The sequence below is a fragment of the Melospiza melodia genome, chromosome 2 (assembly GCF_035770615.1).
Source record: "Melospiza melodia melodia isolate bMelMel2 chromosome 2, bMelMel2.pri, whole genome shotgun sequence".
NCBI classification, from domain to species: Eukaryota; Metazoa; Chordata; class Aves; order Passeriformes; family Passerellidae; genus Melospiza; species Melospiza melodia.
In genome coordinates this window covers 27322947-27336591 of record NC_086195.1, presented here as the reverse complement: position 1 = coordinate 27336591, position 13645 = coordinate 27322947, and the positions used below count along the sequence as shown (strand labels likewise).

Below are 13645 nucleotides of genomic sequence, written 5' to 3'. Positions count from 1 at the left end.
TTGTACAAGAGATTTGTCTGTTCTGTGAGGGGAATGAACAAAGATAGTAAAACCAATAAATAAACCAATGAAATAGCTTCACATAAAAGTTCTTACACCAGAATGAAAACAGCATTTCAAACCAGAAGAAGAATGTCAAACTAATCAATCTTCTGTGGATATTCTGAAACACGAAGCATTGGGATGGGAATTAGTTTTGTATTTGTTCTGGGTGATTAGATCTTCTCCCCTCGTATTTCACTTGTTGTGAGATGAAAAATGCTACTAGCTTATGCTTCCATGAAAGCCAACAACGCCTCATACTGCAGCCTAACCTGAATGACTGTCAGCACATTAACTACAACTCAAGAAATCCACAGACAAGGTATGATTGTTCCTAACAGCCAGAAGAAAACAAAGCCCTCAAAAGAGGATGGCACAGCATTTCCAGCTGTAATGACTACACTGGCTTGCATAAGCACTCTGTTCCTGCAAGTTTTTGCAGGCAGGCAGAAGTAGAAATTGTGTTTTAGTAAAAGGCAAGCACACAGTTAGGCAGGTTATAAATAGCACTGTCAATGATAGAGGAACAATGACATCTTCCACTTGTTTTTAATTCTCCTTGCTATGAAAAACCTCATCTTGACAGAAGTTGGCATGACTGTTGGAAGGATGGCCCTTTATAAACTTGAAGTATCACAAGAAACATGGTACTTCTCTGTGCTTTCTGAAGCAGCACTTGAAACTAATTGCATTCTGAAAGTTTTGGTACACATGAAGATACTTCATTTTTTCTCTGTAATTATTACTTCTCTCAGGAAGCAATTTTCCATCTTAAAATACAGCCTTGGCTCTTTGCAGATCAGGTGCATGGTGGGATTTGTTTGTTTGTGTACACGTGTTTTATTTTGGTTTTAAATCACAAAGGTCTCTTACATCAGTAGCGCTTGGTACTGCTACCTTTTTCTCTTCCACACGGATGTTCCCTGACAACCACAAAACCATCTGATTTTCTGCTCTGACTCAGCTCCTCTCCCACTGTCTGCCTCAGCTCCTGCCCTGAGGGCATGAGGGGCTGGGGCTGCAGCTCTAATTGGGAAGGCCAAACCTCATTTGACAGTGGATGAGCTGCCATCCTTGCTAGTAATTTATAACTTGTGTGACATGCAGGCAGGCAATGCAGAGTGCTGCTGTCTCTATGTTAGCGATTAATTATTTAAGGAAATAAAAAATAATCCACACCATCATGAATTTTAAGAGCCTCTCAGAAGCCTGGTTAGACATGTGTAGCTGAGCTGAGGTGTTAATCCTGCACAGCCTAGTTCTGCCAGGAGATACAGGCAGGTATGCTTGGCAAAGGTGTGGAGAAAGCACATCTGACCCAGACCATCAGGGAAATATGGGAAGCTACTGATGGGGAAGGTAGGAGACAGGGAAAATTATGAAAATTATGTCATTCTGAAGGGGTGAGGACCCTTTCACCAATGCATGTACAAAATGAGGCTGAAATGTGATGCTGAAGGGAGCAGAGAGAGTTAAGTGGAGCAGGCAGAGGTAAAACCAGCTCTTCAAGTTGCCAGAAGATCGAGTAATGCAATGAAAAGGGATACAGGATACCTTCTCCAGCACTTAGGCTTCACAAATTCTTAATTTTGCCTTTACAGAGTTCACTAAATAATATTCATTAATGATGCAATGAGAGATTGGAAAACACGTATTTTCTCATCCAGTCAGTGAATGAGGGTAGTGTTGAATGAATGATTTAGACAATTTTCCTCGGTACTCTTTGAATAAATAATTTACAACTACTTTTTTTTATGCTACAAGATGTGATGAGCTTTCCCACCATTATGTGGGAAAATTTTTCAATCTTTCAACTGAAAACATTTCCCAAACTTATACAAAGCTCTAAAAATACAAAGTGTTCCATTTTTTCTTAACTAATTTTTCTTGACTATTCCAATAAACAAGACTTGGGGATTCCCACTGATTTAATATCTTTGCTGAAAGTGAACTGCAATTAGATGTCACATAAACTAGGTTGTGAAAAGGGTACTGCAAACCTGCAAAACCAAACATATTATAATTTTAAGCATGAAACATGGAAAACCTCCTCTTTTAAATGCATTTTCTCATCTGCAAGAATTTGCAAGCATGAATGGCAACCCAGATTTAACTACTACCCCTGCAACTAAATAAATCTGTAATACTCTGACAAAAATCATTACTTGTATACTAGAAAAGTAATTCTGTGCAGCCTTGCTAAATTTTCATGCATTTATACTCATTAATTGTTTCTAAGATATATTTAATTTCATCATGATGGACATAAATAGTTTAAATACCTTTTCTCTACAATAGAAAATTGACATTATTTATCATAATTATTTGCCAATATAAGAGCATTGTTTACTATTCCTTTGTAAGCAATCTCTCCAAGTGGGCAAAGAGATCTATTCTTTCTAGTCTAATCTGGTTTATGATGATTGAACACCTACATAGAACTTTAAAGAGTGCTTGCAAAGTACTCTGAAATTCTAAGTAACCCTCTTCACTACTTTTTGAGCAGGTAAATATTGTGTGGTTTCTTTAGAACTGAGCAAATAACACCATTCAAATTCACTTACAGTGGTGTAAACCAGGAAAGATCTCAAAGGAATTACTCTACTATATAAACGACAGGTATTTAGAGCATGACTCAGTTCCACAGGGTTTTTCATTTTTGGAATTGTGATTATTTGTGTGTTAGATGCAGGTCACTCAGCTGCAGTGAGGAGGACTCACTCTTAAATTATTAGGCTGACCTAACTAAAACATCAGTGTTAAGCCACAACTTACCCAAAAACAAACTCTTCCTTTGGCTTAGTCTTTTTCAGTTTTTTGTTCCCACTTGTCCCACTTGGGGAAAAGGCCCAGATTTCTTCATTCCAGCATCCTTCATGATCTGAGGAGTTACCTTTTCCTGAGCTTCTTTTTCCTGTGATGAAGGCAGACAATTGTTTCTCATCTTTAGAAAAATGCTCCAAAACAAAGTAAACGCTAAAGAAACTTGTGTACCCAGGCAGTACAGCAACTTATGAAGCCTGACCTTCTCTAAGGCTGTCACAAAACATTTTTCATTTTAAACTGGGCAATGATGATATCGACAACTATTCTGCGTCCCCTCTCCTGTCTTTTCCTAGACTATCTCAGAAGTCAGGATCTCTTAAGGTATAAAGAAGAAAGAGATGAAGAGATATACATTAATAAGTAAATTACAAACTACTTTTTTCTTTTATGACTGTTCTAATTACACATATAAATCTACCAGTTGGAAAAACACACTTCCAGACATTTCACTGAAAGCTTCCAGATATTATCTCAAATTTGTCCTTCCACAGGATAAAGGGTTCTCACTTACTGCCTACAGCAAATCTAACAACCAAAGCAAAACCAGAACACATTTGCTTCTTGCAGGATTGAGAACTATGCTCACAACCACAGGAGTTGTTTATATAGAAACAAGGTAATGGTTCGGGGTTACATACATCACAAGTCCTGCACACATCTACCAGCAGGCTGACAAATTAAACAACAAAGCCTTCAGCCAAGAACTTAAAACTCAAAGATGAAAATACAGCAGTTAGGAGTCTGTGAGGTAAGCAGGAACACAGATTGCAGGACTTCAAAAGACCTGCCCTGGAACAGGGAGCCCAGCCACTCCACCTGTCCCTAGCATCTCAGGTGGCCAGACACAATATTCCCACTGCACACTGCTCAAACTCCAGCTTAAACATGAATTTTTGTTTTTCCTCCCACTCCAGGCAGGCTTTTGCAGTTCATGCTGTAAACAAAACACAACACTCAAAGTCACCCACCTCTGTCCACATTAGCGCGCAGAGATGTGAGCATGCCCTCCGACACCAGAGTTTTATAAAGAGCACCTTTGCAAGATCTCTCCGATTTCCTGGAGCCACAGGTTTCTATCTTTTTAACACAGTCACTGTCCTCAGTTTTGATCTGTTCAGGTAAGCTTTGGGGTACCACCTCCTCTGTTGGGGTCAGTGGTTCCACTTTAATGTTATCAGGAGCCTCACACGGTACTTCCTTGCTGGCTTCAATACTAAGGAAATCGGGAGGCTTGGATTCTTTGGTGGTCTCCGTTGGTTTCTCCTTTGATGTTTTCTTTTCTTTTGATTTCACTTTTTTCTTTGGTGATTTTGTATCCAACATGCTTCCCTTCACATTTGAGACAGGGCGGTTTTTTTTGCGGGGAGTATCCGCAAGTCTCTCAGCACCCCAGTCCCCCTTGGCCACGGCTTCAATTGTGTACATGACACTTTCAATGTCCGACTCGGAGGACTGCCTCTTTTTACAAGACTTTTTGGGGGTGCATTTTTCATTTGTGTGCCGGTCCAACTTATTTTTTTTCTTTTTCTTCTTTATCTTTTCTGGCTTTAGCCCAAGGATAGCCATGTCACTCATGAAAAGCTCTGGAGAACGGCACATGTGATCCTTTGCGTTATCCTTTCTCTCAAAAGGACTGTTTTCCATTGCAAGACTAGTAAAATCTCTGCATTTTGCAGTTTCTGATTCCTCAGCTTTTGTTTCATCTGGGTTCTGCAATTTTTCTATCTCTGATTGTTCTACTTTTCTATTACTGGAGTCTTTTACTGTTGTTTTCTCCAGTTCTACTTCCATGTCCTCTGAAACTTCCCCTTCCTCATCTTCCAGTGCTTCCACTTTTGTTTTCCCAGGTTCTTTCACTTTTACTCCTTCTGAAGCAAGGCACATCTAAAATAAGTTTTAAAACAGTCCCATGAAACAAACATCAACTGTTAACATTACTTATACTAACAGGAGCATTTAACAGGGAATCTCTCTGGCATTTTAGTTTAGGAAAGCAAACTGTGCTACAGGACAGTACTGAAAAACAGGCTGAAGACATGCTGAAACTGATGCAATGGGATGAGGGCTAAGTGCTAGAATAAGGCTGGCAGGTTCATTGCTCTAATAAAAAAGACTCCCAACTGATCTCAGTGGTGTTTCCTTTAAAGCTCTTTATATCATCTGGAAATCCACTGCTAGACAGGTTTTCAGAATATCTGAAATGCAACAGAAGAGAGTTATCTCTGACTACTGCCACAGACAATCTACTTGGAATCTCACATCCATTCCCCCTTCAACTTTCAAATGTCCCTAATACAATTCCTTTCTCCATTTTCTAAATAGCCTTGAAGGAGTAAGGGAAAAATGTTTACTGAATCTCCCTGAGGTTATTTTCTTCTATTTGAATGTAAGAAATTATTTGGAAGGTAGTGCAAAAGCCTTCCAAATCTTTCTTCTCATGTCACAGACTTATTTTGCAAAAAACTGCAAAGCAGCAGTGGTTGCCATGGTTATCTCCTCCTGGAGATAACTCTAATGCAAACCAAAATCCTTATACTATCTGAGGAACACCAATATTCAGAAAAAGAACAGTCAGAAGGTCCTCAAACTGCCATGTTCCTGCAGCACTGACTTAGGAGATCCTCTCTGTTTTGGATCACCTGTAAGCTATGCAGACACATCTACAGAAGGTAGTCCTTCACGGCACCAACCAACAGCCCTTGGGAAGACATGCTTTGTTCTTGCTGTCCTCTCTCAAAGCCCCCAAGCTGAATTCCCAGTGCAGTTTTGTTTTTAGAACAAATGTCAACCAGTCACCTGGAGCAAAACCAGATGGAGGAGGCTTGCTTTGAACCAGACATCAGAAGGTTCCTGCAGCTTAGCCCACAGGCCATGTGGTCAGTGTGGATGTACCTCCCCGAGACATATGGGTTCTCTTTAGGTCTATTTTAGATTTCTCAAATTGGCAAGGCTTTTCTTCCTTGCAAACTAAAAAAGTCTCTCATACCAATTTATGTAAGAACATAACACCAATGATTGGGATGTTTTTGTAGCAGGTTTCCAAAATTCTTGCTGCACAAGGTAGAAATTACTGATCTGGTTCAGGACAAGCTGAGCTGAGCAGTGTAAAGCACCAGAGCTTGGGCAACACACAGGATCTATTGGGAAGCAGGTTAGACTAGGCAAAGGAGAACTCCACAACTGTGCTGATGTGGGCACTTGGTACAAAGGTAGTTCTGTGACTTTTTTACTACACTGCAATGTTAAGCACAGCCTGTGATTCTCAAAAGATAAAGTTCAATCTTTAAGATGGAGCTCCCTGGACTAAGACTATTTTGTCAATTCAACATACATCGCATAGCCAATGGATTTTTTCCTTTTATACATTTGCTTCTTCTGCAGTAGCCAGTAATACAGAGCTACAGATGTGGTTACAAAAGAAGTGAATTCTGTCTTGTCAGCAAATAAACTTCTAATTAAACAATCTTCAAGACTGGGAAAGCTTAAAAAAATTGTTTAGAAACAAAAAGAGGCAAAATTTCAATAAAGTGCCATTGATTTTAACTGCTCCCAGAAGGAAGATCTGCTGAGAGTACCACAGCAGAACTTCTATGTAAGTTATTGACCTGTTAGTTCTGGTTATAATGGGCAGAAATGCAAAATAAAATGGGCATGAAAAGCAAAAATAAATGAAAGCAGCTCATAACCATTACCATGAATTTGTAATGGCAATGTCTGAATTTTATAACACAGTCATCCAGTCCTCTCTCTCAACTATTTATGTTCCTCAGCCAAGCCCTAAGACCTCAAAGCCTAAACTAAGAAACTGAATCAAGTTCAGTTGCAACCAAGTCCCTTTGCCACCAGGAACTGATAGTACTTCTCAGCTGCAGACTCTTAGAAACCTCTAAATTGATGGCTAATCTGGGGAAATCTTGACTTGTGGCATCTCAGCCATGATAATTTATGGTTCTATAAGCAGTGGTGCAATTATAACTGTATCACTGTTCTGCCTTGCAGACTTTGGCAATCAATAGCTTGAACTTCTCCACCCAACTGCACCTGGGGCAATTAGTCATGAGTATGTTAGTATTACCTCTGCCAGCTGAAATAATGCTGATGTTCCACACTGTTTCGTTAAATCAGAAGGCCCTGAATGGGATGTACTTGAAGAAATCTATGGAGAGAAAAACGAACACAAATAAAACATTCTTTGATCACTACCAATTCTTCCATGTTTATGACACAGATTTTCAACAGATTATTTCCCCTCTTCCCAAAATTAATTTATAAGATTATATACTAAAATAGAAGTGTAGACCTGTGCATGCTGGTACAAATAAAAACCCACTCCAACACTGTTCTGGTGGACAACACCACTGTACACTAAATGATACTTGCACATTTGGGGTTTTTCTTGTCAGGACTCCCTTTGAGGAACAGGATGAACTGAAACACAGGCTCTCTCACAGAGGAACAGACTTCAGCAGTTAAACAACAATCTACACCAGCATGCAGTCCAGCTGGTGGTGTTTTTAAAGGCCTAGCAGGACACCAGATTCCAAAATTTTAAATTATTTCATTATCACAGGTTAAGGAGGCTGTTTTTTTCAGGTTATGATATTGCCTTTTGGTGTCCTATAGGACTCATATAAAAGAGATGCTCTGAACCCAAAGTTAAGTAAAAGCCCTCAAGCCTTTGGTAATCTTTAGTATTCCTCAGAATAAAAGAAGGCTGTCATGATGATTATCCTCCAAGAATCTTTTTCCTGCATCAGGCCATGATCCTCTTCAGTACTTTAGAGTATTTTGCATCTGTTTTGAAACAGGTGCAAGGAAATTATCTTTTCCTAAACAACTTTAAAGTATCAGTATCAGGATTGGCCGCTAGTTTGAAGAAAATGTTGTATTTTTAAGGACATATCCCATCATCCCAGACCAGGCTTATGGGCTTTTTATACCTCCTTCTTTAGGCTGCACAGGAATGTGAAGTTATAAGGGACTGAGGAACCAAAATATTTACACCCTTTTGTCTCTCCCTGTCCCCATAAACTCAGTTTTCATTGCTCTCAGTCAGCATGGGTCTACACAGTCGATTGCAGAATTTGGCCTGTCACTGCCATAAAGGAAATAAACAAAAACCAACACTGTCTCTACAATTCCTGGAAGGTGCAGCTCCTCACAGTACCTCCCAAGCTCTGATCATCAGAGCTCAGGCCTCCACATGCTGCTGACAGCCAGGTGCTGCTAGTGCTCTGAGTGGGCTCCTTGCCTTGGTGAGGTGATGCTCCACTCCTGCACTCCAACACTTACTCTCGTGCCTCTGCACTGAAGCTAAACACAGCAAGGGACTCAGCAGAACTGAACAGCAACAACCTCCCAAGCTCCAAATGCAGAGTGGCTCCAACCATTTGTAGAAACTTAGAAATCCTCAGAAGTTTTAGATAATAATTAAACCCCCTTCAGCATTTTATTTTAATCACTATCTGTGAAATATTGTGAAATATCAAAAAGGAAGGGATAGGGAAGGGGGGGAGAAGATAAAATTGTTTAATCTACATAGCAAAGAGATGAAGGAGGAGCAGAGCAGTGTGGTGTGCTGAAGAAGACAGGCTCCCACGCACCAGACACTTGCCATAGCAGCAGCATGGAAACAGTAGTCCCCTCCAGTGCACAACATCTGCAGTTTGGAGTTACAGCAAGCTGTCTGCCAAATCCACTTGCAAACCTAAGACACCCTCGAGGTGATTATGAAATGGTTTATTTGGGATGCTTCAAACCAGGGACTTAACTGCATCTGAAAACTCAAGCTGAATCTCTCACATATCATTTACTGAACTATGATCCAACATTAGAGATCTCCAAAACTGGGGAAAAAATAAGAAAAAAATCTATAGCACTGATGTGCTCACCTCTACAAGAGCTAGAGACATGGAGAATGTGCCTAGCACATCTGCTGTGTTTTTCCCTGTTTGAATCAGAGCCTTTAACATCCATTTTGTGTATTAAATTAGGCTTGCAGGACACCATCTGAGCAATCACTGAGAGATCACGGAAACCTGTCCAACGCACAACGTCATGCTGCCAGACTTAGCTTCGCTTTTTCTGCCACCTGCAGTACAAACTGTGCACTCCTGTGGACAAGCATCTGTCCTTCTACTAAATTAGGGCTTCACAAGCTTCATGGTCACATCACAACCTCCAATGCTGACTTCTAAAGATCAGGCTGCACATGCCAATAATCCTCACTCCAGAACAGCACTACTCAGCCTGCTGCTGTCCTGTTAAAGGCCATGTTAGAAACTTCTGGTGTCCCTGAGTAAATACTCCCAGCCCTTCTGCTGGCCCAGAGCTGCAACAGCCAAATACCCTTATGGATCACTGACCACAGTTGGGTGTAATCATCCTTGCACAGGCACTGCTGGCAATAGAGCACATAGCCACAAACTCTACTACTGCCAGACTGCCCGTACAGTAAGGCAGATTTTCTTCCACTCATATAAATTCTTATAAAGCCACAGTCCTGCAAAACTAGAACAAGACATGAAATACTTTCATTTCAATGCTTTCAACCTCTGCCTTCTTCCTGAGAGGGACTGATCTCACCAGCAAGAATATAGGGCTGTCTGCAACTAGAGAGGATCCAGAGAACCATTTTCCTTACTGAAATAGGATGTGAATTTGAAACAAACTAAAACACCACAACAAAAACCAACAAAAGAAGTGTACAAGTAGCATGCTAGCATACTTCCTTATTTGTCTGGAATACAGCATGTATCTTCATCTTTCAATCATCACAAAGAATAGCATCTGCACATCAAACCTCAGAGATTTTTGAGTGAATCATCCATATCAAAGAGAAGACCTCTACAAGGCTATATTTAAGACTCACAGAGAATTTCTAGGACCTTGAGGAAACCTGACCCAGCATTCTTGATTACTGCTAACAGTTGCCAATTTCAGAATTTAATACACTGCATCAACTTCCAGCTCTTCATACAGATTCCTGATGACCTTTCCCTATTCTCAGTCCTCAATTAAGCAATGTACCTTCCAATCATCACAACTAAAGCTTTGTTTTTTTAATCCTGGTATCCAGCTCCTCATTAAGAATACTGTTACCTCCTGTTTTTGCTGTTCACCTGAGCATTGTTTTTATTACTGTTATAAAGCTAACTTTCCCAAAAAGAAGTGTAACTTTCTGTGCTGTCTCTAAGAAAATAAGCACATTCACAAGTGTCTAAAAGACTAGGTTCCTGGGACCATAGCCACTGCCTACTTCTCTTGTTATGTCATTATTTACTAATTTATGTTTCTGGAAACAAGAAATTTGATACTAGAGCAAACCTTAAACAATTAATACTTTTTTGTGGAAAAGGTAAACACATCCTCCCCTTCTGACACCAGCGGGTAAAACTTTACCTCTGCCAACTGGAAGAGTGCCGACTTCCCACAGTGCTTTACTGGCTCAGGACTTGGCAATTGGGAAGTGTTTGATGAGATCTAGGTTACAAATGAACAGAGGAGAAAATATTTCAGTGGCACACAGGAGAGACAGAAAGGGAGGGGAAAAAAGAATAGAAAACATGAGATTAGTTAAATTTTAGTTCTTTCTGGCAAAAGGCCCTACTTCAGACAGGCAATCCCATCCAAGAAACACTTAACAGATATGTAGAAAACAGAAGAACACAAGCAAATACCACATTCCTTCCTTAGATTATGTTCATGGATACTCTATGTCTGTACTGTCCACAGCTAATATTCTGTCATGTGTTTTACACAAGTTTTATGTGACCAAGTGAACAAATCATACCTGTTGCTTAAAAATATGCCCTATTAGTTGTTAAGGTTAAATTAAATTCTCCCAGAAGGTCTGGGCAGTATTTCCCATTTATTTGGACATAGAAGAGGACCACCGGTCCTCACAGGCAGTTCTTGTTTCACTTTCTTTAGTTATGAAAAAGGAAATAAGACCTATATCTGGAGATTAAATCTAGCCTCCCAAAGAGCTGTTGGTGTGCCAGCACCTTTGATAAGTAAATAACTGCCATTACCACTTTAGGGAATTGCTTTTACAGCCAAATTTTTTCAGACCTGCTTTCTAGTGCAGCATTATGAATTCAGAAATGCAAGAAATTTCTGATATGTGACCTTTTTGGCATGGCATTGCATAGTAGTATTTGACTTAGAAGCCTTTAAAAGCCTTGGGACAAAATCATCAGTGTTTCTATGGTATCTCCCACACTACAAAAATCACATTTGGGACCATGATTACGTAGGCAGTGACAGGACAAGGCCAATGGTTTTAAGGTGAAAGAGGGCAGGTTTATGGGAGATGTTACAAAAAATGTTAACTCAGAGGGTGGTGAGGCACTGGAACACGTGGCCCAGAGAGGCTGGTGTTCAGGGCCAGGCTGGGTGGGGCTTTGAGAAACCCCATGGAGTGGAAGGTGTCCCTGCATGTGGCAGGGGGCTGGAACAAGATGAGCTTTATGGTCCCTTCCAATTAAAACCATCCTATGGTTCTATGATCTTCCAGATGCAAAAATTATCATGTTTGCCTTTCTCCTTGTAATAAATTCTCTCTTTTGAACTAGGTTATTTGAAGAATTTATCTTTCAGTTACCTGTCAAAGAATTTATTATTACACTCCCCACCACATCCTCCTCCACCAAAATCCAGGACATCCATTTCACTTAAAGCTATTTCAGCACAGCGAACAATACTCAAATGTGCACCAACAGTAATTTTTAATATTGAACTGAAATAATTCAACATCCTAGTTTTGCTTTGAGACAGTTCAGTGAAGCTGCTCAGGACCCTCCTTGACTAAGTGATCTTGTACACTGCACTTCAACATTTTTTATCCTTCTATTTTAACAAATGCTCATCTCAATGATTTTTTTTCTGCATAACATGAATGGCAGAAAAAGGATAGAACAACACCCACACACACTGAATTATAACTTGAGAATATACAGGCATATCTTGCCTCCTGATGCAGAAACTGAGGAAACAGTAAAGAAATTTTGACAAGACAATAGGTGTTCCTAACAAAATGTGAGATCTTTATAGTACTAAAAGAAAGAGAGGAAGGAGACACTTCATCTCAGAAAAAAAACCAACTCAACCTTTAAAGAGCTAAGAAAACAAACAGCAAGTGACAGAAGCATGTAACTCATTCTGATGAAGTTACTGGCCAAACATCAGAAGGAAAAGAATGGCTGATCAATCAGCTCTCAGTGAGGTTACAGATCCCACTCCCTGTCTTAAGGACACCTCCCAGACTTAAAAATAATCAGAATCCCCAGTACTACAACCACAAAGAGCCCTTTACTGATGTAGAGGTTTAACTGGAGGATCATCAGGATCAAGTTACTATCTTTTATTACAATACAGGTGGGACTTCAGCTATTATATTACATTTTAGTTTGCAAAAGAAGCTGGAACTACTTTTGCATATTCCTCCTAGAACAGGCATTTCATTCCAACACAAACATTTAATAATTTCAGTATGTGGGCAAACAGCAAATAGATTTTTTCTTTACCTGGGAAGATTACAGCTTTACATATGGAAGCTGGAAGAGAAAACACTCACTAGTTTTTTACACTCCAAATTTCAAGGTATTTTGACCAAAAGTTTTGGATTCAAACTTCCTGTTCTGCACAGAAATAAACACAGAGCAAACCCTCTCAAAGTGAGCATGTGAGAATGCAGCATGGACAAAATCCTCCTGAGTCATGCTTTTTATCTTAAATGAAAATAACAAGCTGGACTAGCAAAAAAAAATTCACCTTGTTGCATACTGCACACGTATTTGTTTTGTTTTTTTCTTTTTAATTAAATCACTTTGAGAAAAAATTTAGAAAAGCTGCTGAAAGCAAAGAGTTTGGTGGTTGTGGATTCACTTTATTTTTAAGATGGCTCAACTAGCAATTCTTTTGCTTCCATACTCCAGAAGCCTTTTCTTTAATAATGAATAAGAGTTTAGGAAAGTAAATCCAAGGGGTACTCATCTTTCAAGAGCAATCACCACCATCTGTTCACATTTGCCAAACACAGATGCAGTAAGACCACGAGAGGAAGGGGTCCCATCTGCTCTGCTTCCCTCTCATGGCAAGGACAGGGACAGTGACCAGTCCCTGTGAGCAGACAGCCTGCAAACAGGCCCTGCCCTAAGGACCACAGCCCGCTGCTCAGAAATCACAGCCCTTCCATAGAGCTTCACATGAGGAGGACAAAAGTAGGGCCAACTACGGCCAAGGTCAGAAGCATGAGAAAGCCAAAAGCATAACTTGACAACAATCCAAACTTCAAAAAGCTCTTATGAGGATGTCACATCATCTTTGAAGACCTCCAAGGCACTTGCCTGTGCACCCACAGAACCCAATGAAGTCTTGCTTCCACGATTTTCATCATCTGTTGCGGCAAGTCATTGGGCAGGCCTCATTAGGCATATCCTGAACAGCTTTAATTGACAACTACAGCACTTGGGCTAGACAACCAGATGAAAGACTAACTGAGGCTTTAAAGACAAAAAGAATCCCATGCTACTCTACACATAATGAGCTGTTTCTGAGTGACAGGGCACTTGTACTCCTGGGGTAAAGGTGTCTGTTTTAAATGACAAACCTACTCAATGGGATCACTGTCTTCACAAAGAAGCACTTTTACTCACCCTGCTGCAAGGGCGGTGAAGAGAAAGGCAACATATGAGGAACACCCAGCCAGAACCAAAACTGAGCTGGGACGGCTGCCAGAAGTCTCCAGGCACATCAGACCAGAGCACACTTCACA

At 40.2% G+C, this 13645-nt stretch overlaps 1 protein-coding gene across 8 annotated transcripts in view; it reads right to left on the bottom strand.

Annotated features, from left to right (window-relative positions):
• The window catches only part of BBX (BBX high mobility group box domain containing), a 139913-nt gene that overhangs the window by 27037 nt on the left and 99231 nt on the right, over window positions 1-13645 (bottom strand). For 7 of the 8 annotated variants that reach the window (XM_063148184.1, XM_063148182.1, XM_063148181.1 and 4 more), the window contains 4 exons: window positions 10270-10350; window positions 6944-7024; window positions 3837-4752; window positions 2818-2956 (listed from right to left, as the gene is read on the bottom strand). In XM_063148184.1, the coding sequence (XP_063004254.1) occupies window positions 2818-2956; window positions 3837-4752; window positions 6944-7024; window positions 10270-10350 (1217 nt within the window). The remainder of the gene's footprint in view (window positions 1-2817; window positions 2957-3836; window positions 4753-6943; window positions 7025-10269; window positions 10351-13645) is intronic. The other variant, XM_063148187.1, reaches the window with a different exon arrangement.